The sequence below is a fragment of the Delphinus delphis genome, chromosome 1, assembly GCF_949987515.2.
Source record: "Delphinus delphis chromosome 1, mDelDel1.2, whole genome shotgun sequence".
Classification (NCBI taxonomy): Eukaryota; Metazoa; Chordata; class Mammalia; order Artiodactyla; family Delphinidae; genus Delphinus; species Delphinus delphis.
This window is the reverse complement of record NC_082683.1, coordinates 155111033-155134879: the sequence shown is the minus strand read 5'-3', so window position 1 is coordinate 155134879 and position 23847 is coordinate 155111033. Positions and strand designations below refer to the sequence as shown.

General features: G+C 38.1%; 1 protein-coding gene across 1 annotated transcript in view; it reads right to left on the bottom strand.

Moving 5' to 3' along the window:
• EXO1 (exonuclease 1) overlaps positions 1-22065 on the bottom strand; it is a 38747-nt gene extending 16682 nt beyond the window's left edge. Inside the window, exons 1-9 of the mRNA XM_060010673.1 lie at positions 22029-22065; positions 20661-20834; positions 15460-15579; positions 12585-12708; positions 11477-11614; positions 10318-10530; positions 8252-8439; positions 7478-7574; positions 663-888 (exon numbers count right to left, since the gene is read on the bottom strand). Coding sequence (XP_059866656.1) covers positions 663-888; positions 7478-7574; positions 8252-8439; positions 10318-10530; positions 11477-11614; positions 12585-12708; positions 15460-15579; positions 20661-20821 — 1267 coding nt within the window. The 5' untranslated portion in view covers positions 20822-20834; positions 22029-22065. The remainder of the gene's footprint in view (positions 1-662; positions 889-7477; positions 7575-8251; positions 8440-10317; positions 10531-11476; positions 11615-12584; positions 12709-15459; positions 15580-20660; positions 20835-22028) is intronic.
• Positions 22066-23847: the final 1782 nt, after the last annotated feature.

The following is a 23847-nucleotide window of genomic DNA, read 5'->3' as shown; positions in this document are numbered from 1 at the left end:
TATACAGATAAATTTGACAACATATGTGCAAGACCTGTACACTGAAAACTACAAAGCATCGCTGAAGACTTAAACTAAAGAAGACTTAAACAAATGGATCAGAAAACTTGATATTGTTAAGATGTCAGTTCTACCCAAACTTATCTATGGATTCAACTAAATCCCAATCAAAATCTCAGCAGGCTTTTTTTTTTTTTTTTTTTAAGAAATTGACAAGTTGATTCTAAAATTTGTATGGAAATGTGAAGAACACAGAATAGCCAAAACAACTTTTCAAAAGAAGAACAAACTTAGGGACTTACACTACTCGATTTACACTACCAGATTTCAAGATTGACTATAAAAGCTACAGAAATCAAGACAGTGTGTCTGGCATAAAGACAGGAAAAGAGACCAATGGTACAGACCTGCACATATGTGGTCAACTGATTGTCAACAAATGTGCCAAGGCAATTGAATGGAAAAAGGATAATCTTTTTAACAAATGGTGTTGGAACAATTGGATTGCCATATACAAAAAAAAGTGAACCTTGATCCTTACCTCACACCATATAAAAAATTAATTCAAAATGGATCAAAGGCCTAAATGTAAGAACTAAAACTATAAAGCTTCTAAACTGTGACCAATTCTCACTAGTGTTTCACAAAAACAAAATACATACCACTTCTTGGTCTTTTTGCAATGGATGACTTCCTTGGAAGATTTAATCCTTTAGTACTAATCACTAGTTCAATGCCCACAGTACTTGGATTTTCCTTCACCTTTGTAGCAACTGAAACAATGTCCAGCTCAAGTCTAGGGCAATAGTTCCTATTCCAAATACTATTAATATTAGATGACTTTTGACATGTTTTGTCAGTCCAACTATGACTTCTTGATTGGGCAGGCTAAAATAGTAAAAGGAAAAAGGTTACTTTAAGAAGAAAAACAGTTAAATCATTTCCCTCTGTATCAACATAAATTATAAGTAAATAATTAAATTACCCCTTTGAACAGCTTTTGATGAAATATCTGTCCTCTAATAATAACATTTTCTACTTTGCTGGTCCTATACTTTTCCATTAAATGTGTCTTGTATTCCTAGGTCTGTTTCTCTCCCAATGAGGGTCAAGCAAACTCATTAGCTCATTTCTAAGAAATAAAAAAATGAATCTTCCTAAGATGAACAGTGCAAGAAATAAAACTACACTTGAAGAAACGTTACCAGGAAAAACGTACTTTTAAAATTTGAGTATTAGTTCAATATACAATACTAATTAGTTTAATAATCATCTAGCAATAAGCCTCTAAATAATCACTGACATACCCTTTACAAAGGACCTGAAAATTAAAACCATAAAATTATGTATTTAATCAACTATCCCATCTCTAGAACTTGGATGAGTTCAAACCAAAACAATCTAATTTACAAAACAATAGCTTCTTTAGTGGACAATACCTATGTATTAAATAGGTATGTATTAGTAGATAATACCTATGTATTAAACAGAAAGCTACTTTGGTCTACATTGAGTCATGCACAAAACTTTCTCCAAGAAAGAACTTATTGACAGTAAGGATTGGTAAATAATCATTTTTAATGCTAAAACAAGTTATTCACAATTAATAACTATTTTATTATTTTTTCTAAATATATTTTAGATAAAAATGATCTGCTAATAGGATGTCAATGATATTCTAATAGAGTAGGAGAGGCACAGGGAAAAATTAACACTGGTACAAAAAATGTTGGTACTAGGGTGTGAATTCCACCTGACAAAAGTCCCACCTGAATCTGGAATCTAATCTTTCACTTAAAGAAAGGATTAAAAATAAAAATAAATAAATAAAAACGAGGTAACATTATTCATAATATACTCTGAGAATTAACAAGGAAGGTAATTTAGAATAATTGAGAGAATAGGTATAATAAAGATAGTTTAAGCAGTATAGCTCATGGCATTAGATCCCACTGATGGTTTTATTTAAAAAAAAAAAGAGAAATAGGCAAGTAGAAAACTTGACTGGGAAGAATAAATCTTAGATAAATAATAAGAATTAGTTTGATGTACAATTAGTGGTTCTGAAAGAAATTTCTCTATGAAAAAAATAATCTGATAAGGATTTGGACTTCTGAAGGATGGCCATCTTAGTGAGCCATAATATTCCCAATTGTATCTGAACATTTTCATTACAACCAATTATTTTTGAGTTTCTCAAAGGAAAAACTTGAGGATCATTCTGATGAAGTTATAATATCAGTAATTCAAATGTGTAAAGAAGATAGCAGAATAAAGACTTTTCAGTTCCCTTTTCCTACAAACTTCCAATTATAAGGTAAATAAGCCACAGAACTATAATGTACAGCACAGGGAATACAGTCATCCCTCAGTGGCTGCAGGGGATTGGTTCCAGGAGCCCCTCAGATACCAAAATCCACGATGCTCAAGTCCCTTATATAAAATGGAATAGTATGGTCAGCCCTCCATATCTGCGGGCATCTGCGGATTCAACCAACCACAGACCCAATTCGATTGAATCCTTGGATGCAGAACCCATGGATATGGAGGGCTGACCAGTATAGTAAATAATACTATGTGACTTCCCTGGTGGTCCAGTGGTTAAGACTCCACGCTCCCAATGCAGGGGGCACGGGTTCAATCCCTGGTCAGGGAACCAAGATCCCTCATGCTGCACAGCATGGCAATAATAATAATAATAATAATATTGTAACTCTGTATGGTGACAGATGGTAAATAGACTGATCATGATAATTTCTTAATGTATATAAATATTGAATCACTATGTTGTACACCTGAAACTAATATGTCAATAAGTCAATAAGAAAAAAATCATCCCCAAAGCAATAAGAAGAAAGAAACACAAATACCATCTACAGAAAATTTAGGAGATATCTGTAACTTCCAAACCACAGTGAAGACAAGAGTATAGAGAGAAGAATTTAAAGAACCTAGCCCAAGGAGGGAGGGGCAAGATAGGGATAGGGGATTAAGAGGTACAAACTACTAGGTGTAAGAAAGCTGCAAGTATACATTTTACAATACAGGGAATATAGCCAATATTTTATAACTATAAATAAATTATAACTTTAAAAAATTGTGAATCACTATGTTGTACACCTGAAACTTATATAATATTGTAAATCAACTATACCTCAATAAAGAAAAAAATAAAGAACTTAGCCCAAGAAAGATCAAAGTGTCTTCAAGCATCTGCAGAAAAGAATATCAGTAAAAAACCAATTCCGGACTTCCCTGGTGGCACAGTGGTTAAGAATCCGCCTGCCAATGCAGGGGAGATGGGTTTGAGCCCTGGTCTGGGAAGATCCCACATGCCGCAGAGCAACTAAGCCCATGCACCACAACTACTGTGCCTGCACTCTAGAGCCCGCGAGTCACAACTACTGAGCCCACATGCCACAACTACTGAAGCCTACATGCCTAGAGCCCGTGCTCCACAAGAGAAGCCACCGCAATGAGAAGGCCGCACACCGCAACGAAGAGTAGCCCTGCTCACTGCAACTAGAGAAAGCCCATGCACAGCAATGAAAACGCAATGCAGCCAAAAAAAAAAAACAACCCACAAATTCCGCATACAGAAACCTGAAGACTCAGAAATTTAAGGGATCAGGTACTCAGAAATTTAAGGGATCAGGTCCACAAGTAGGGGGAGGGCTAAAAAAAAGGTTTATTTGACTCCTGGGCGCTCATGTTCAATCTGTCCATACAGTCAATTCACACCCATCTGCTTCAGAGTGACTGGACCTTTGAAACCCAGAAACAATAACATAAAAACAGTAGGTACTTCAGAAGATGAAAACATCCATTTGTCTAAAGACAGCGATCAAATGAAAGGCTAAATAATGAATAGTGGGGAACAGCCCTACTCCTTCCTGGTCCACCCCAGTTCATTTCCCTCTCTTACTCTCAAAATGCAAACAGCCACATTTACATAGTTAAGTAGAAATTGGAGGATCCCTTTTTGGAAAAAAGAACTGTACAGAGAAAACATGCTGATGTTTGGGAATTCACAAAACAAAGGCAGCTTGTTTCCAACCAGTTCACCAAAGAGTAAAACCCAAGACTATAAGCCCCACTCATTCACACAAAGCTTCTTAAGCTTCTCAGTGCCTCTCCCAAACAGGAACAAATTGACAAGAAGCTCTAGGTGTTTGAAAAAAAAGTCTCCACCATGAAAGAGAAAAGTCAAAACACATAGGAAAAAAAAAAATCCAAAGCAAACAGAGATAATGCAGAGAGCAGAAGAAAATGTACAAGAGATTATAATTAATATTCTGAGAGGGGTGGGGGAAGAGAGGAGATTACATCCATGAAATAAAACAAAATCTTTAAAAAATCACAATTAAAGAACGGGTTCTTGGGGCTTCCCTGGTGGCGCAGTGGTTGAGAGTCGGCCTGCCGATGCAGGGGACACGGGTTCGTGCCCCAGTCTGGGAGGATCTCACATGCCGCGGAGCGGCTGACCCCACAAGCCATGGCCGCTGAGCCTGTGCGTCTGGAGCCTGTGCTCCGCAATGGGAGAGGCCACAACAGTGAGAGGCCCGCGTACCGCAAAAAAAAAAAAAAAAAAAAAAAAAAAGAAAGGGTTCTTAGATATGAAAATGATAGTAAAAAGTAAAAATTCAACAGAATTTTCTGCAATGATAGAAAAGTTCTGTGCTGTCCAACATGGTAGCCACTAAGGACTTTAAAAGTGGCCAATGCAACTGAAGAACTAAAATTTAATTTAATGTTCATTTAAATAGACACATGTGGCCAGTGGCTACATACTGGATAGTGCAAAGTTGAAAGACAAAATAAAAAAGTTTTCCCCAGAAACAGCAAAAGACAAAGACATGAGTAAGATAGAAAAGTTCCAGAATTTAAAGACCAGAAAAATCCAATATCTAATTAATAGAAGTTCCAGATACAGAACAAGAGAAAACAGAAAAAAGGAACTAGCAACCTGAGTGTAAGGTTTATATAATTTGAGTTGATGAACATAAAATTCTTTTTTAGTATCATCATGAATTTGTGCTCTCTTAACAAGCTTAATTTCAGCTGACAGTAACGATTCTTTTCAATGCTCAACTGGTCACCAGTTTGTCAGTGGCCATCTTCTCTAGGCTCACCTCTTTTTCTTTCTCAAGGTGCTCTGTTTCCTTTACCTGGTAAACACTAAGACATTCTTGGTACAGCCAGAATGAACTACTTAGAGTACCTTTAACATGTTATCCTCTTTCACACATGCTGTTTTCTTCAGCGTGGAACCACTCACACATCTTGAAAACCCCCACTCATCTTTGTAAAGCCAGGATACACACCAGTTCCTCTATAAGGAGACAGTAGAGGGCTTGGCTTGGAATCAGAGCTCCCCTATTGATTAAATTTGTGAGCTGGCAAGTCCCCTAACCTCGCTCTAATTGTTTCCTCATCTGTAAAACGGAAATAATGGTACTGACCTCAGAGGCTTGTTAAGGAGTAAATGAATTACTATGTCTAAGTTGCTTAGAATGGCACTTAGAACACAGCAAATGCTCAAGAAATGTTTATGATTATTAAAAAGTATTCTCTCCTAGGGACTTCCCTTGTGACCCAGTGATTAAGAATCCGCCTTCCAACGCAGGGGATGCAGGTTTGATCCCTGGTCAAGGAACTAAGATCCCACATGCCGCAGGGCAACTAAGCCCTCATGCCGCAACTATTGAGCCCGCATACCACAAGCAGAGTGAAGCCCACGCACCACAACAAAAGATCCCGCATGCCACAACAAAGATCCCAGGTGCTGCAACTAAGACCCGACACAGCCAAAAAAAAAAGTATTCTCTCCTTAGGTGGAGTTAAGTGCATGCCCTTTGTTTCCAGGGAGCCTCGAATACATCTATTATAGCACTTACCATGTTTCTATATATATAACCATGTGTCTCTCCCTTAGACAATGAGTACCTCACAAGCAAGGATTACACTCTGTTTTTCTTTATATTCCAGAACACTATCTAACCTAACTATGCTTGTTATAGTACTTAACAAATGCTTAGTAAAGAACTGAATGGTGACTAAGGGTAACTGGATAACTATGAGAAAGGAGAAACTATTAACCAGAAAGACAAAAAAGAAGCAGAAGGACTTAGCAATGAAAAAGAAGCCAGGGGTGGGGGAGGAGCAAAATAGGTGAAGGAGATTAAGAGGTACAAACTACTAGATATAAAATAAATAAGTTACAAGGATGTAATGTACAGCACAGTGAATACAGTCAATATTTTATAATAACATTGTATGGAGTATAATCTACAAAAATATCAAATTACTATGTTGTACACCTGAAACTAATACAGTTGACCCTCGAATAATACAGTTAATCTGAGTATAATTTATAGTCAGCCCTCCATATTCGCAGTTCTCCTGCATCTGCAGATTCAGCCAGTCAACGACCGTGTAGTACTGTAGTATTTGCTATTGAAAAATATCCTTTTGTAAGTGGATGTGTGCAGTTCAAAGCCACATTGTTCAAGGGTCAACTGTATAATATTGTAAGTCAACAATACTTCACTTAAAAAAATTAAATTCCAAGTCTTCTAGTCTGAATGAAAGAGATCATGTAACTGACATTCATTCATTCAACAAAAAACATGGTAAATATAATATGGCAGTGAATATCACAAAACTCTGCCTTTATGAAGATTACACTCTACCGGGAAGAATCAGAAAATAAGTAATAGAGACATAATTTATGGAGTAACAAGTGCTGAAAAGAAAAAATGTTATTAAGGAAAGCTGATAAGAAATAGAGTTTGCTTTTGACTGTGGATAGATTATAGGAAAGCATTTATGTAGATTCAGGAGACTTTTAGAATTATGTGATTGGTATACAGACTAGAGATTGGGTTAAAGATGTGTGAGTTCTCTGCATAAATGAGATAATTAGAGTCATAAGAACTTACTTAAGGAATAAATCTGAACATAAATGAGAACAGAGTCTGAATGGAAATATGAACAGAAAAGAGAGAATGGTGGAAGAGTGTATCATAAGAGATACATACATACAATTGGGAAAAAGTAGAAGAAAACAGGATAGGGCTCAGAGACACATAGCAGGGGTGCTCAGTAAGTATTTGCTAAATTGTGAATGAGCGAAAAATCAGTTTTTACTCCCCAAGGGAGGTATTTCTAGGTTTGGTCTTGCCAGAGGCTGAATGGGGGTGAGATGAAAACAGGTCATCAAACATTTGGTATATTCAAATGAAATGTTCAAGTGTAAAGGTTTGATAATACATTTTGTGGTCACTTTTTAATTTAAGGAAATTAACCAATATACATATTTTCTCTAACATCGAGTTGTTTTCAATCTACACCCTGCATAATGCCTGGATATAGAAATGCTTAAAAGATGTTTACTAAATGAAGATTTGCCTCTAGTCACAGTTCCCGAGACATAATTAAAATGTGCTCTTTTAGAAAGAAGTCTTTAATATGTTACCACGGCAGTGTCTGGATTGTAGTCATCAATCTGTTCGAAAGTATTTATATCTTTATTTCCAAGTGCTATTTGAAGAGCTATAGAATCATCAACATATCTAGGTTGGTAAGATTAAGGAAAAATGCTTTTATTAACAACCAAACAAATGCTACTGTAATAAGACAGAAAAGTGTGTTCTATTGTCACAGGTTTATGACTTCAATGGACCCTACTTACTTTCCACATTCAGCTTTACTGAAACCACAGGCATAGTTTACTAGTCACAGCAGGAGTTGGCTATTTTCTGAAGCAAAGTCCCAAGGCATCACTTATTCCCTGTCAAGGGAGACAGAGAGGAAAGTCTTGGCGACTGCCTATGTGACTCACGGCTCTACATCACCCTGGATGTACGTGGCCAGTGGCTGTGGGAAGAGCATCCTCAACTGGCATACTCATATGTTCAGAGCATTCTTCCTGGTTAATTGAGCTTGCTTGCCATGAGGGGTTCTCTTAAGTGCCACCTCTGGAGTATGTACCTTAAGTGACTGACTGTACATGTTTCTGTCAAGTCAATCTAAGTAGTTAGCAAGTTATAATGGATGAGCCTCAGGTTTTTAAACAAAAAGTTACTCTAAATTTTCCCTAGCATTGTAATTAAATTTAACAAAATAAAGATTTCACTATAAAAAAAGCAAAAAACAATTTGCAAACTTTTTACTGAATGTCTCACTAAAAAATCACCACAAAAATACGGAAGAAGTGCAAAGTTCTACCCTTCTGTTTCAGAAAGGATACCGCCCAGCATAGCTTAGTGTTTCAGGATCAATGTCATCTTCATAGGCATTCAAAGGGATGAGTTTCCTTTTGATGGGATCAAAAACTAGCTGATAGAGGAAGGTATTATTGGCCCGAATAAAGCCTTTGATGTAATCTTCTGGTACTGTTATATTCATCTTGAGATAATGTCCAATTTTCTTGATAACCTAATAATGAATGTAAAAATATTTATGAGTTATCTGCAGATAAAGAAGAGGGAATGCATTATTCCCAACACCCATCACTTTACATTAGAGAAGGATGAGGAGGGATAGAAAAACCAATTGCTTGTATCTACATTAAAAACCTCTACCAGTAAACACAACCATGTCATGACTTAAAATTCTAAGTCTCTATAACCGTATTTTCTTTGGGTTTTCTATTATTAATCCAAAGAATGAAAAATTCAGTTACACATCAAATTTACATTCCTAGGTATAACTTTAAGATACATTCTTCACCCTCAAAGTCCATTTCATCTAGAAAGCAAAAAACAAACAACACACAAAACCTAAGAATTAAAAAAAACCCAAATATTCATAGATCATATTTTAAAAATGAAGTCAACATTCTAATTCCTGTTAGAGTCATGGATGATTAAAGCTGGAAGGGGTTTTAAATCTTTTATATCAAACTCAGAGACAAAGAAGAGAAGATGCAGAGAACTGAAGTCATCCTGTAGTCACAGGCTAATTAGTACATGTTGCTCTATTCCGAAATCTGCCACCATCTCCCAACCTTGAGATCTGTCTATTCTAGTACACCACCCTTAGTCCTGAGGACTCACATCTTGTACCCTTGGAGACAGAAAATGGAAATTCTGCTCTGCAAACTCTAAGGGCTTAAGAGAACTACTCAAGGGGGGGTGGGGTAGGAATAAGCTTCTTTAATGTATGTTTAATTTTTTAAGGTAAAGACATCAGAGAAATTATAGAGCAGCAATGTATGGGGTCTCAAAGTTTTCTAGAAAATACATGACACATGATACCACATCAAATTATATGAGGAAGTAATACAAGAATCCAGTTGTACTCTATTAAGCCACATTAAAGAGATTTACATAAATGTGCAATTCCTCTCATAACTTTCACTTGTTTTAGAAGATAACTACTTTTCATAAAAATGATACGTATGTTAAAATGTAATGAATTAATTATTGTTAATTTTAAGTGAATTAATAAACATTTTGATTTTTCTGTTTCAATTTCTTTTTTTTTTTGGCTGCATTGGGTCTTCATTGCTGTGTGCAGGCTTTTCTCTCTAGTCGCAGCGAGCGGGGGCTACTCTTCATTGCAGTGCACAGGCTTCTCATTGTGGTGGTTTCTCTTGTTGCAGAGCATGGGCTCTAGGCACGCGGGCTTCCGTAGTTGTGGCACGTCGGCCCAGCAGTTGCGGCACGCAGGTCCTGGAGCAGGCGGGCTTCAATAGTTGCGGCACGCAGGCTCTAGGGTGCGCAGGCTTCAGTAGTTGTGGCGCATGGGCTCAGTAGTTGTGGTGCACGGGCTTGGTTGCTCTGCAGCATGTGGGATCTTCCTGGACCAGGGATTGAACCTGTGTCCTCTGCATTGTCAGGCAGATTCTTAACCACTGTGCCACCAGGGAAGTTCCTTCTGTTTCAATTTCTGACTCAGTAAATATCAATAGCTATAACCCATATAAATAAAAATAATTGCCACAAAGAGATTTTAAGAGTGTAAAGGGATCCTGAGACCAAAAAGTTTGAGAACTACTACTACAGAGTAACAGGACAGAAATCAAAAGACTACATTTTAACATTAATTCTACCCTAGAATATCTTATCCTTAAGTTTCTTTATATTAGTCTTCATTTAAAAAAATTACTACTTGTTTTTTGTCAGTTGCTGAAAACATGGTTCATCCGTTGCCAAAACCAAAGTTCTAGTGTTTTAGTCATTTTCTCCTTTCAATGACACCATATTGGATATGGATATAATAGAATATTTAAGATCCATATTCTGAGCAGTTCATCTATTATTTAAGAACTGCTTCAGAAACTGAATATGACACTTGGTAAATCACTCTTACCTTTAAAATATCTGGATTATTGGCTAGTCTTAGTACTTTGCAGGCCTTGGCTAATCCAATCCCACGCAGCGATGAGAGATAGTCACAGCCTGAAAGAATGCACATATAACGGAACTTCTCTTCTGTGAACACATCCCCAAGCTGTTTGCACATTCCTAGCCGAGCCTGATCAACTTCTAGTCCATTTCCAAACTGGTCCATTTTTAAAATAACCTTCAAGAGGAATGGAAACTGTTAACACCTGAAAGAGCCATTTTTATTTTTCATCATCTAAGACATTGCAGTATTTCTGAGAGGTCTTTCTTGTTCTTTATCATAACTGAGAAGACAGACAGGTAGGCCAGTTAATTACTGTGATATTTGCAAATAAGTTAAATTGAAGCATACGCTATGGCTAGACAAGGTCATACGCCAGAACTCAATTGTCTTGACTCTGGTATAAAGAAGGCCCTTTCTGACATGATAACCTATTACAGGGTTATCATGTCAAATAGCAATTCATACAAAAAGCATTTTCTCCTTACCTTCCGCTTTTACATATTAAAGTAACCCTTTTGCTTAGTCTTAAAGTAATACATGTCCACTGTAGAAAATTTGGAAAACACAGAAACTCAGGAAGAAGAAAACAGAAGTTGCCCCAAATGCCTCATCTATCACTGTTACCCAGCATTAACCTTTTCACAGATCCTTCTTCATCTATGAAATAAATAGATAATATAAATAACATAGATATTAACAAAAATGAAATCACCCTATAGTTTTGTATCTTAATATATCATAATAAAATTTTCCATTAGTTTTATACATAATTCTAAATAACTGCATAACATCTCATTAGTAGATAAGTTAGCTTATTTACCTAACCTAATTGAAAAATATAAAGCATATAAGTTACCATTATTAAAAAATAAGACCACATTCCACTAAAGAATTTGGAGAAAACAAAACCCTCTAACTGTAAGGGCTTACTCTGAAAAATCGTCCAGATTACACAAATGTCAAGCAGCAAAACCTTTCTTTTCATTTTAATAAAACAATTATTAACAACTGTAAGTAAATATTAGTTGCAGGTATTAAATAGGATAAAAAACTTCAGCTCCTGATTTACACTATTTCCATCCACACAGAAAAATAGTATGGAGTAGTTGTAGTTAGGTACCTTTTTACAGCCAAAAGCGAGGAGATCAGAGTCTTCTGTAATTACAGCTTGTACAATACCAGCCTTGTTAAGATAGGCCAACTGTGCATCTGCTTCATATGGAGCCACAAGACAATCTACTCCCTGAGACCGAGCAGCCTATGGGAAAGGATTGGTCAGTCTAAAGAACAGCATCTGCAAAGCACTGAACAACTTCCTGTATCAAACCCATTTTATTACCAGCCTCAACATGTATTGAATACTTGCTAATATTATTTTTGAAAATCATTTCCTTTGAAGTGAGTTTTTCTACTTTTAGTCCTATACATATTGAACTAATCATACAGCCACTAAGAAATCTTTTTTAAAAATCAATATATAAATTATGAAAAAAGAAATATTGCTGTACATTTGGGGGCAAATACAAGCTATAAAGCTTAATTATTTCAAATTATAGAAAGCTACCATCTTAAGAATGATTATGCTCTAAAAAGAACACAAGTCATGCGTTTCCCCAGGTTCTCTTATCACAGGACACGAGTCTGACACTGTACTGATGAAACAACAGAATTTAATCACTATTTTCCCATTTGTTTACCAAGCAGTTTGAACACAGACCTGAAAAGGGGAAGTGTGGGCTGTGATTTTGGGCATGCTGACACTAAGATTTATGGTAATAGGTAATAAGGAAATAAGCTTCTAAGAAACAGATCAAGTAGACTAGAAGTCTGTAGAGATCCTGAGTTGGCCAGGCTACTTCAACAGATCTGACAGTCATTCATGAGTGAAGGTTACAGTAACTGTCGAAGACTATGAGTGGGGTGGGATTGAACCTCCAGGAATTTATTCCTTGCATCTCTGCGGAGCACATCTATCTATGTAAGTGACACATCTAAAAAGGGAGAGATTCACTTATTCCTTAGGATTTCTCCCTTGGAAACTGTTGGACTCCTCTCTTCTACCTACAGATACTGTTCCTTCTTCCTCTGACACCCAGCTTTCCTGAAGGTTAGGCCTAGAATAATTTTCCTCCCTTTACTTCCTTAACAAACAACTCAACAAACAACTTATAACTAGCTAAATGAACCCAGTAATTTGTTACTTTGGCTTAATTTCTTATTTTGCTCACCTTAATTACGTTGTGGGCCATAGCGTGTGTGATATTGATAGAACGGGTGAAACATTCTCTGGCTTCTGAGACCTTCCCCTCACGGAGAAGCTGCTTTCCCTTAAGAAGATTGGCTTGTCTTCTTCTGCAAGATAAAAAAATAAGGTGAGAGAAGGAATCAAAAAATTACAATAAAACTATAATTCAAGAATTTTTCCTAGAATAAAAAATGTTTGACTCATTTGAAAGTGCACATCCAATCCTTGAGAACATTAACCCAGATCTTTGGGGCTTCTAGACAAAAAGAACAAGGATTTATAGTGCCTGTACACACAAGCTTATCATCAGACTTTCCCATAGCAATGCTTCATGTCAAAAGAAAATGGAGTAATGAAGACACTTAAGAAAATGTAAGTCAAGGCTTTTACACCATTAAAACTAACTTTCCAGTGTAAAGGGTGCAACTTTATCAACATACTAAGAACCTGAAGTATACTGTTTCCTGTGAGTTTCTCTGTGGAATCTATTAATACTAGAGGACAAACCATGGAAAAACCAAAAAAACATGAGAGACATTGATATAAGGACTATTAATAGCCATCAGCTATATCGTGATTTGTAGACGCAAGACTAAATAACTACTGCTCTCTCCCTGTTTAGGGAGAGAGCAGTAGTTATGTGCCCTGACAATGTAGTACCACTATGTTTGAAATGGGGGGAGAGAGTGCACATGCAAAGGAAAGAAAAAGAAACTGTAACAGTTTTCAACAATCATATTGGTAGTGGTAGTATTCGTATTTTATTCTGAATCTATTGTTGAATATAATGTGGGGTAAAATAAATGAGTTATATTATAAGATATTCTAACTTTATTATCCTTGTATCCTTGAAAACGAGGATTCTTAGTAGGAAAGAAAGGAGCAACGGACACCATACAGAAAAAGTTAAGTAAAAAAAAAACCCTGTAGTCTTGAATTTGAATTGAAGTATCAGTATGAACTCATGAAGTTTACCTTTTAAGTAAACGTGCATATACACATACACAAAAATTTCCTAGTTCACTTTTAAACTGAGCTCCAGAGATGAGGAGACTTTGTAGAAAAGGATTTTAAATGCCCCTCCCACCACTACAGTGGCAAAAAGAAAGCTGATCCTACAGAGATAAGTCAGAAAGAGCACTCAGGTCAGAGACAGACAGCTGAAACATTTTTTAGCCTTTCTTGAAGTTAGCAAGAGGAAATAACTCTGTAATTAGAATTAAGAACAGGATGGGGGACACCCAGGTGGGATATGGCATGGACTAGTCTCTTAGCCACACTGGTTTAGGGGTGTCACCAATCCTTTAAGAAGTAACCTGAAACTAACTTTTTATTAAAAGTATTTTTAATAAACTGTGTATTATTCCTACTAGAATGTGGGTGCAGACAGTCTCAGTTAATCCTTTTATAAACTTTATAAAGTTCTGACTTTAAGAATCAGAGCCCACTAAATACAGCTAGATTGAAAAACCTAGACCTGAAGAGCCCTCTCTAATTTGATTCTAAGCCCAGAGATGGCAAAACTAGGCAAGCAGCACTCTCACAAAATGATCACTCAGTGAGGTTTACTTCTGTTTGGGGCTAACTCACACTACCTTTAACAACTAAGCCCAGTGCTCTTTCCTGTACAGCACAATGACTCCTGGACCTAAAAACTAACACAGGGTAAAAACAAGAACAGATGAAAAGTGGCAGAATAGGTGCTTCAATAAAATATAGAAATTCTTTAAAAAAAAAATACAGAAATTCTTTCTAAGGTCTGTTATAAAAATACTAGATTCCGTTGAGTTAAATATGAATGACAAAATTTCAATTATAACTACTGAAAGAACAGAAATAGAGTACATCACTTTTCAACTAGAAACAAGAGACAACAATAAGGTGGAAAAACAATCAACCCAGAAGTTAAGCAAGGTAGGAGCTATAGATTAGTAATTAATGATCAATGTAAAAAGAATAAAACTCTCCAGTTTTAAAAATGACAAAGATTGGGCTTCCCTGGTGGCGCAGTGGTTGAGAGTCTGCCTGCCAATGCAGGGGACACGGGTTCGTGCCCCAGTCCAGGAGGATCCCACATGCCGCGGAGCGGCTAGGCCCGTGAGCCATGGCCACTGAGCCTGTGCGTCCGGAGCCTGTGCTCCGCAATGGGAGAGGCCACAGCAGTGAGAGGCCCGCATACCGCAAAAAAAAAAAAAAAAAATGACAAAGATTGACAGAATGGATAAAAAAATTACAGTGATGTGTTCTTTATAGAAGACAAACTTAAAACCAATGACATAGTAAAACTGAAAATAAACAGAAAAAGACATTAGGAACATACAAAAGAAAATTGTTACTACTATACAAACATCAGACAGGATAGACTTTAGAACAAAAAAACATAGAGACTAAAAGAGTCACTGCATATTGCTTCAATTTGCCACAAAAATATAACAAATTCTAAACTTGAATGCAACCAATAAAATAGCTTCAAAATAAACAAAGCAAAAAAAAATCAGACAGAACTACAAGGTAATTGACAATTCCGCTATCATAGTGAAATTCTAATGTACTTTTCTCAGTAATTGATGAATTAAGTAGACACACATAAAAAACAAACAAAAAAAACCATTAAAAAACCCAATAAGGATATGGAAGATTTGAACATTACAACCAATAAGCTTGATTTACTGGACAGACATAAAACCATCCACTCAATAACTGAAGAACACATATTCCTTTCTAGCACACATGGAACATCTAAGGAAATCTGTTCATGTACTAGAGATTAAAATAAGCCTCAACAAACTAAAATAAAAAGAAATTCGTATTATACAGACCACAATCTCAGATCTTACAAAGTTAAAGAATTAACTTACTCTCTTCTAGACCTCTCCACTTCCTTTTTAGAAGGTAAAGTACATCCATCAAATACCAGGATAGGCTTGATCCCATGAGATAGTAACATATTTACAAATTTCATACAAAATCCTACATACCTATGAAAATGAAGAAAATAATTAAATGCTTTGCATCTTTAGGTAATACTTTTGCTATTTTTAAAACCAAATGAGACATATTATGAAAAGAGGTTTCTGTTTTTAAGCAAATGTTTTCACAGGAAATGTAAACTCTAATTTAGACTTGGATCCTAATGGGCTATGGGATATTTGCTTTCCTCATGTGTAGATTAAAAGGCTTTGACATCCCTTTCAGTTCTGACATTGTGTGATTCTATATCTAGCCTTTTTACCCCATTTTCTTTTTTTTTTTTGCTTTGAGAAATTTCAAATCTATTGAAAAGTTGAAAGAATAGTAGAAAAAATACCTGATTTCTCCAACAACACCATTATCATATCCAAGAAACTTAACAGCCACAAAATACCATCTAATATACAGTCTACATTAAAATTTGTCTGATTGTCCCAGTATTGTTATAACCAGTGGTGACCTGCTAAATGTTTAACAAGTTCTAGAGAAAGTGGTACCTAATATGTAGCATTTGTCAATCCCTGACATGAATATTCTACAGTGGTGGATAAACTACCAATATGGGCTCACTAAATGCTGAACTGGGAGGAGATGGTGTATAGCCAGCTCATAAAAATTGACTCCAGCACAGCACCGCTACAATTTTTTTCCCTAGTCCAGGATGCAAACAAGAATCAGGTATTGCATTTCAATTTTTATTCTGGCAAGAGAGTTAACAATAGCTCCACGTAGATTCATTCCAGGGTCACATGGATGGCTCAACATATGCAAATCATCACTGATACACCACATCAAAAAAAGACAAAAACCATGTGATGATCATCTCAACAGATACAGAAAAAACATTTGACAAAATTCAACATCCATTCATGATAAAAACCCTTATGAAAGTGGGTATAGAGGGAACATATCTCAACATAATAAAAACTATTTATGACAAACCCACAGCCAATATAATACTCAATGGTGAAAGCTCAAAGCCTTCCTGCTAAAATCTGGAACAAGACAACGATGTCCGCTCTCACCACTTCTCTTCAACATAGTATTAGAAGTCTTTTCCACAGCAATCAGACAATAAAAAAGAAATAAAAGGTATTCAGATTGGTAAGGAAGACATGATACCATACATAGAAAACCGTAAAGTTGTCACATAAAAACTACTAGAACTGATAAATGAATTCAGCAAGGTAGCGGGATACAAGGTTAACATACAGAAATCTGTTGCATTTCTTTACACTAACAATGAAATAGCAGAAAGGGAATATAAACAAACAATCCCTTTTAAAATACTTAGGAATAAACCTCACCAAGGAGGTGAAAGACTTATATGCTGGGAACTACAAAACATTAATAAAGGAAATTGAAGAAATGAAAAGATATCCCATGTTCTTGGATTGGAAGAATTAATATTGTTAAAATGGCCATATGACCCAAAGCAATCTACAGATTTAATGCAACACCCATCAAAATACCCAAGACATTTTCATAGAACTAGAACAAATAATCCTAAAATTTATATGGAACCATAGAAGACCCAGAATTGCCAAAGCAATCCTGAGAAAAAAGAACAAAGCAGGAGGCATAACCCGCCCAGACTTCAGACAATACTACAAAGCTATAGTAATCAAAACAGCATGGTATTGGCACAAAAACAGACATACAGATTAATGGAACCGAATAGAGATCCCAAAAATAAACCCACACACCTATGGACAATTAATCTTCAACAAAGGAGGCAAGAATATACAATGGGCAAAAGACAGTCTCTTCAGCAAGTGATGTTGGGAAAGTTGGACAGCTGCATGTAAATCAATGAAGCTAGAACACAGCCTCACACCATACACAAAAATAAACTCAAAATGGCTTAAAGACTAATATAAGACAAGACACCATAAAACTCCTGGAAGAGAACATAGACAAAACATTCTCTGACATAAATCATACCAATGCTTTCTTAGGTCAGGCTCCCAAGGCAATAGAAATAAAAGCAAAAATAAATAAATGGGACCTAATCAAACTTACAAGCTTTTGCACAGAAAAGGAAACAATAAACAAAACAAAAAGACAACCTATGGACTGGGAGAAAATATTTGCAAATGATGTGACTGAAAAGGGATTAATTTCCAAAATATACAAACAGCTCCTACAGTTCAATTACCAAAAAAACCCAAACAACCCAATCAAAAAATGGGCAGAAGACCTACACAGACATTTCTCCAAAGAAGACACACAGATGCCTAATAGGCACATGAAAAGATGCTCATCATCACTAATTATTAGCGAAATGCAAATCAAAACAACAGTGAGACAGTGAGGTACCACCTCACACCACAGAATGGCCATCATTAAAAAGTCTACAAGTAATAAATGCTGGGGAAAGTGTGGAGAAAAGGGAATCCTCTTACACTGTTGGTGGGAATATAAATTGGTGCAGCCACTATAGAAAACAGTATGGAGGGAGGTTCCTTAAAAAGCTAAAAATAGAGTTGCCATATGATCCAACAATCCCACTCCTGGGCATATACCCAGACAAAACTGTAATTTGAAAAGATACATGCACGCCTATTTTCACAGCAGCACTATTTACAACAGCCAAGACATGGAAACAACCTAAATGTCCATTGAAAAATGAATGGATAAAGAAGATGTGGTATACATATAAAAGCAATGAAACGATGCCATTTGCAGCAACATGGATGGACCTAGAGATAATCATACTAAGTGAAGTAAGTCAAAAAGAGAAAGACAAATACCATATGATATCACTTACACGTGGAATCTAAAATACAACACGAACGAACACATCTATGAAACAAAAACAGACTCACAAATATAGAGCACAGACTTGTTATTGCCAAAGGGGAGGCGGGGCTGGGGAGGCAAGGATTGGGAGTTTGGGATTAGCAGATGCAAACTATTATATATAGGATGGATAAACAACAAGGTCCTACTGTATAGCACAGGGAACTATACTCAATATACTGGGATAAACCATAAGAAAAAAGAATTTATATATATGTATAACTGAATTACTTTGCTGTACAGTAGAAATTAAACACAACATTGTAAATCAACTAGACGTCAATAAAATTTAAAAACAATAGCTACACGTACAACTGCCATCAATTTTAACTCAAAAATATGAAAAGACACAATCTTAAAAGATAATCTTCTAAATCAAATATATTCATCTTAATGGAAAATTCACTACATTGTTCTTTTTTTCCTTTTATTGTAAACCAGTGACAATAGACCTTCATTGTCTACAGAACAATGATTGTGACCTACTGATTAAGTATCAAGTAAAAATAGAAGAAAGCAAACATAAAATTGTAATAAATTTTAAAGGAAATTTACTTTTTTATTAAAAACTAGACAGAGGAACTCCCCTGGCGGTCCACTGGTTGGGATTCTGTGCTTCCACTGCAGGGAGCATGGGTTCAATCCCTGGTCAGGGAACTAAGATCCTGCATGCCGTGCAGTGTGGCAAAAAAAAATTACTAGAGAGAATATAAACATCAGACACCTGGTGCCCTCACTTTATATATTTTAGACATCTTTCCAGGTCAGCACATATAGAGCGACATCATTCTTTATTACGGTCATAAAGGTTTATCATAGGCTTATCCAAATTTTCTGACCTTTTCTGGTTAATATCCCCATCCAAAGGTGAAAAAGAAAAGGAAAGTAAACTATCAAATGTGACTTACTAGTTGCAGTGGGAAAAAAAATTACACAATACTTGCTGAAAGTCCTGAAACTTTCTAGTTCAGTAAACATTTACTAAACACCTACAACATGGTCAGTCCTGTGGAGTTCATCTCTGACAACAAAGGATACTCCCTGTACTCTGGACAACTCTTCCAGTTAGTCAAAAATCTCAGAATCCTTAAAAATTACCAAAGAACTAGAGATAAAGTTTCTCCCCAGTGAAGACAATTCAAAGAAACACTGAAGGTAGCACTGAAAAACTTGCAGTCTTCAACTGTAATCGCAACTGCTCAAATTTAGTGGTGGAAAAGAAATCACTTTCAAATAATGATTATAACATGGGCTTCCCTGGTGGCGCAGTGGTTGAGAGTCTGCCTGCCGATGCAGGGGACACGCGTTCGTGCCGCGGTCTGGGAGGATCCCACATGCCGCGGAGCGGCTGGGCCCCGTAAGCCATAGCCGCTGAGCCTGCGCGTCCGGAGCCTGTGCTCCGCAACGGGAGAGGCCACAACAGTGAGAGGCCCGCGTAATGCAAAAAAAAAAATGATTGTAACAGTTGGAGTGGCAGAAGTGCCCAGACTCCTTCAGATCCACACAAACTGTAACAGGTCACTTTTGGTCAAATTAACTCCATAGGCCTGAAAGCCCAAAACATACATTCACCTTTCAATAATGACTTCTCTGTTACTCTCCATCCCCACCCCCTCCCTCCATCTTCTGTAAACAAAAAGGGTTATTACTGTCCATTGTGCTTAAGTAAATCAGACTAAGATCTGTGAGCCGTTCCTCTAGGAGATAAATAATATATTGCAAAAAAGAAAACACATAATAGTATCCAAATTCCTGTGGGAAATCTCTGTCCAAAAACTATGCTTGCTTGTTTTTCTAGTGTTTCTATTTAAAAAATAAAGAGGACATTCGTCCTGCCTCAAATGAGGTCACAGAGTTATGACTGGATGTCAACAGGGTCACCAGTTTTGGCCCCAAGTGAAGTAAAAGGGAGTCAGAACACCTTGTCCCTTAGAAGCAACTGCCTTGTTTTGCTAATAGGGCTTAGCAATGTGTTGTCTGTACCTAAGAAAGTAGGAGTCTGAAATCACCATGGATTTTTAGAATATTGTTAAAAAGTTTATCTTACATAAAGAATAAAGAAGACAGTCTTTGTCCATTAGTGTCCTAATACTCTGGCTTAGTAGAAAGAATGAAAACTAGGACTATAACGTAGAAGGAAATGTTCCCTGATTTGGCAATATTCTAAAGCACATACTCTCACGTCTTGATAAACCTGGCATTGAATAAAAATGATTCCTTTCTGAAAAAAAGGCATTATAAGTCTCATTCTTAATTGGCAATGAATTAATATAAGGTCCAAACTTACTTATCGGTAGGTTCACCTTTGGCTAGTTTTTCAGCACAAGCAACAGCCCCTTTGTGAAGCCAGCAGTATGTATCCACAGCTACTACCTGCCCTTTATACTTCCTCATGTGGATAGGTTCAGAAGCTTCTTTGATAAATTGCAGTAATCCTTGTATCCCCATAGTGCCAAGTTAACTACATGATATGAAAAGAGAAAGGCAAAATTTAAAGTAAAATATATTTACCCAAAAGTGTTGGAAAAATAAAGAAAAAGGGCTTGGAAACTGATATAGCAACGATTATTGTTCAGATATTTGAGAATCATGCTCTTTAATATTTTAAGTGGGCTCCTCCCTGTCAAACAATTTCCATAGTCTAAAATATTTACCCCAGTCACTAATACTATCTCTAATGCCACTTCATAGTTCCTTAATGTTTATTCTTTCTAAAGTGCCTTCCCACTTGGAATCATAACGTTTGCTCCAAGCCCATAACACAGTATAAAGCAAGCAGAAAGTACTAAAAAAGTATGAGACTGTCTTCTCTCCAAAAAGGCATTGTTAAAATCTATAAAACTATGTATGCTATGATACCACATTGCCTCTACACAGGCATTATAAGAAATAACATGCAAAACAGTTTGTAGAACATTTTAACTGAAAAATAAAATAATCAAACACAATTATAGAACTAAAGCTGTACTTTTCTAGGAATGAAATTTACTGCCATCAGAACGCTTTATTCCAAGCAATGAATGTTGTTTATAAGCAGTGGTGGGTGGCATCCAGAGGCAACTCCACTGGACTCTCTGAAAGCTATCCCCAAATAATGTGAAACCATGCCTGCTGTGCAAATAGTTTCAAGAAAAATGTTTTAGCTTCCCACCCTCTTCGTCTAGGTTGCAGCCCCCAAGCCCTTTCTATATGGAAACCTATAGCTGCCAGTCCTTTCCCAAGCAACTATTGCCCCTTCCCCCAACTCCCCTGATAAAAAAGTAAAAGCAGTAGACACTGAGTAGCTGCTCAGCATTTCGTCAAATAAATCTCTCCCATAAGGCATTACGTTTGGGAGGAAAGGAAGAAAGTACAGGATCAGAAGTCAGACTTACCCTGTTGAAACCCTGTATCAAAGCTGTGATACTCTAGTTCAGCAGTTCTCAATTTTCAATTCTTGGCACATTCTCAACTCCACTCCTAGGGACTATGATTCACTAGTCCTGGAGTGAGGCGGGAATTCTAAATTTTAAATATGGCAGGTAATTTGGACACAGGAGGTCCTCTAGCCACAGTTTAGGAAAAACAATTAGTCTCCTACCTCTCAGACGTTCCTGAAAAGAGTTTTCTTTCTCTGAGGAAAACTGACATAGTATATACATTTCGTGAAACTTACATTTTTTTCTAAGTTAGGTAAATATTCTCGAATAAATGTTTCCTCTTCAGCACAATGAGAACGATGGGGGGCCTTAGGCACAAAGCATCCTCAGGAGACCGCCCGCAGCACCAAGTAGTAGTGACAGCACAATGTCACCGCTCCATCCCGTTTCACAGGGATTGGCAGGGAGGCCCACAAGCCCTTTCCAGGAAACACGTTCCTTTGGCCTGCACAAAGTTAAGAAAACAATGTACTTGTCAAACATTTGGAAGCTGGGAAGTTGCTTGTAAAACTGACCTGATAGCTTGCGCAGGAGAACGAGAGGACCCTCCCTCGGTTCGCCGAACCGCAGCCCTGGCCAGGCCGAGCGCGCTCCCCCGGCCCATACACCGCCGCACTACAAATTCATTTCAGGGGTGCCCCCCAGCCCCGCGCCGCCCTCGGGGCCACTGCAGGGTCCGGGAACGCGTGAGACCCTCCCCTTCAGCCCCGCAGACCCCGGATCCCGAGGGCAGGGGCAGTAACCAGCGGGGACCCACCGCGTGCTCTGAACAGCCCGCTCCGCTCGCTTCCCGGCTAGGTCCCGCGCCGTCCGTCGGAGGGCAGCCCTGTGAGGGCTCAGAAGCCTATCCCCACGGCCCCCACTCGCCTGGGCCGGAGCACGCTAGGCGGCTGCGGGGAACTCAAGGGGCAGAGGCGCAGGGACGCAGCTGTGCACCGGCATCCGGACCTTTCAATTTGCGCGGGATGGCCCGCGACCCCGCCCAGAGGAAGTGACGTCACGCCCCATTTCGATGCCGGCTCCGCCTCCCACGGCCTCCCGCTTCCGGTCTGTGCCCGGACATCGCCGAGTGGATTCGGAACGCTGCAGCTGTAAGCGCTTGGTTCCCGGGGCAGCCTTCTGGAGGGGTGAGCGGAGCTGGCTCTGCTGGCCAACAGGGCACGGCGCCCGGGATGCGCATTGAGTTCCTCTCGCGGGCTGCTGGGAGTCGAGGATCTCTCCCGACTGCGGCCTCAGGTGTGAGCACTGAAGCTCTGAGAGGTCCGCAGCGTGTTTGTGTTGAGGTTTCTAAACTTAAGGGTCCCTGCTGGAATTGTCCCTAGTCCTTGTGTTGTGCTGCTAACCCTGGCTCTTGACAGGCAGCTGCACGTGGGCTCCAGGGACACAGAAAGTGCAGTTTGAGATATTTATTCCCTGGACCCTTCCTGTAGACTTTGGGAAGGGGAGGGAGCGCTTACTAAATAATTTAACTGATAAGTGACAGAGAGTCTTTCCTTAACCAGGCTGGCCAGGCTTCTCTGCCCTCTTCTCAAAGCCTCAACCTTGGCATGTAAAGACTTGAACAAACACTAACATGGTCTTTTAACATCAAATCCACATCCCTCGAGTGACCCCAGCTACATTTGAAGTGCCTGCCTGAGAAAGCTCAAGGCTGCCAAAAGAATTTAGCATTTGTGCTGGTCAACATCCGAAGGTAGGATCTCTACCCCGTTTTTCTAGGAGGGGAGGAGCCTAACTGCCATAAATTCTGGTTAGCAATCCCAGGTGAGTCTCCAGTTCTCCTTCCCGATTCTTTTTTGTTTTTCACTCCCTGCCTCTACTGAGCCACCACTCACTTACACCCCCATTTCCTCTTGTAACTGCCCAGTAGCTTATGTACAAATCCAGGGTGAGTTCATTTCATGCTTGACACTTTTCCCTGTTGCAATATGTTATTTTTAAAAAAATTTTTTTTTTGCCGTACGCTGGCCTCTTACTGCTGTGGCTTCTCCCGTTGCGGAGCACAGGTTCCGGACGCGCAGGCTCAGCGGCCATGGCTCACGGGCCTAGCCGCTC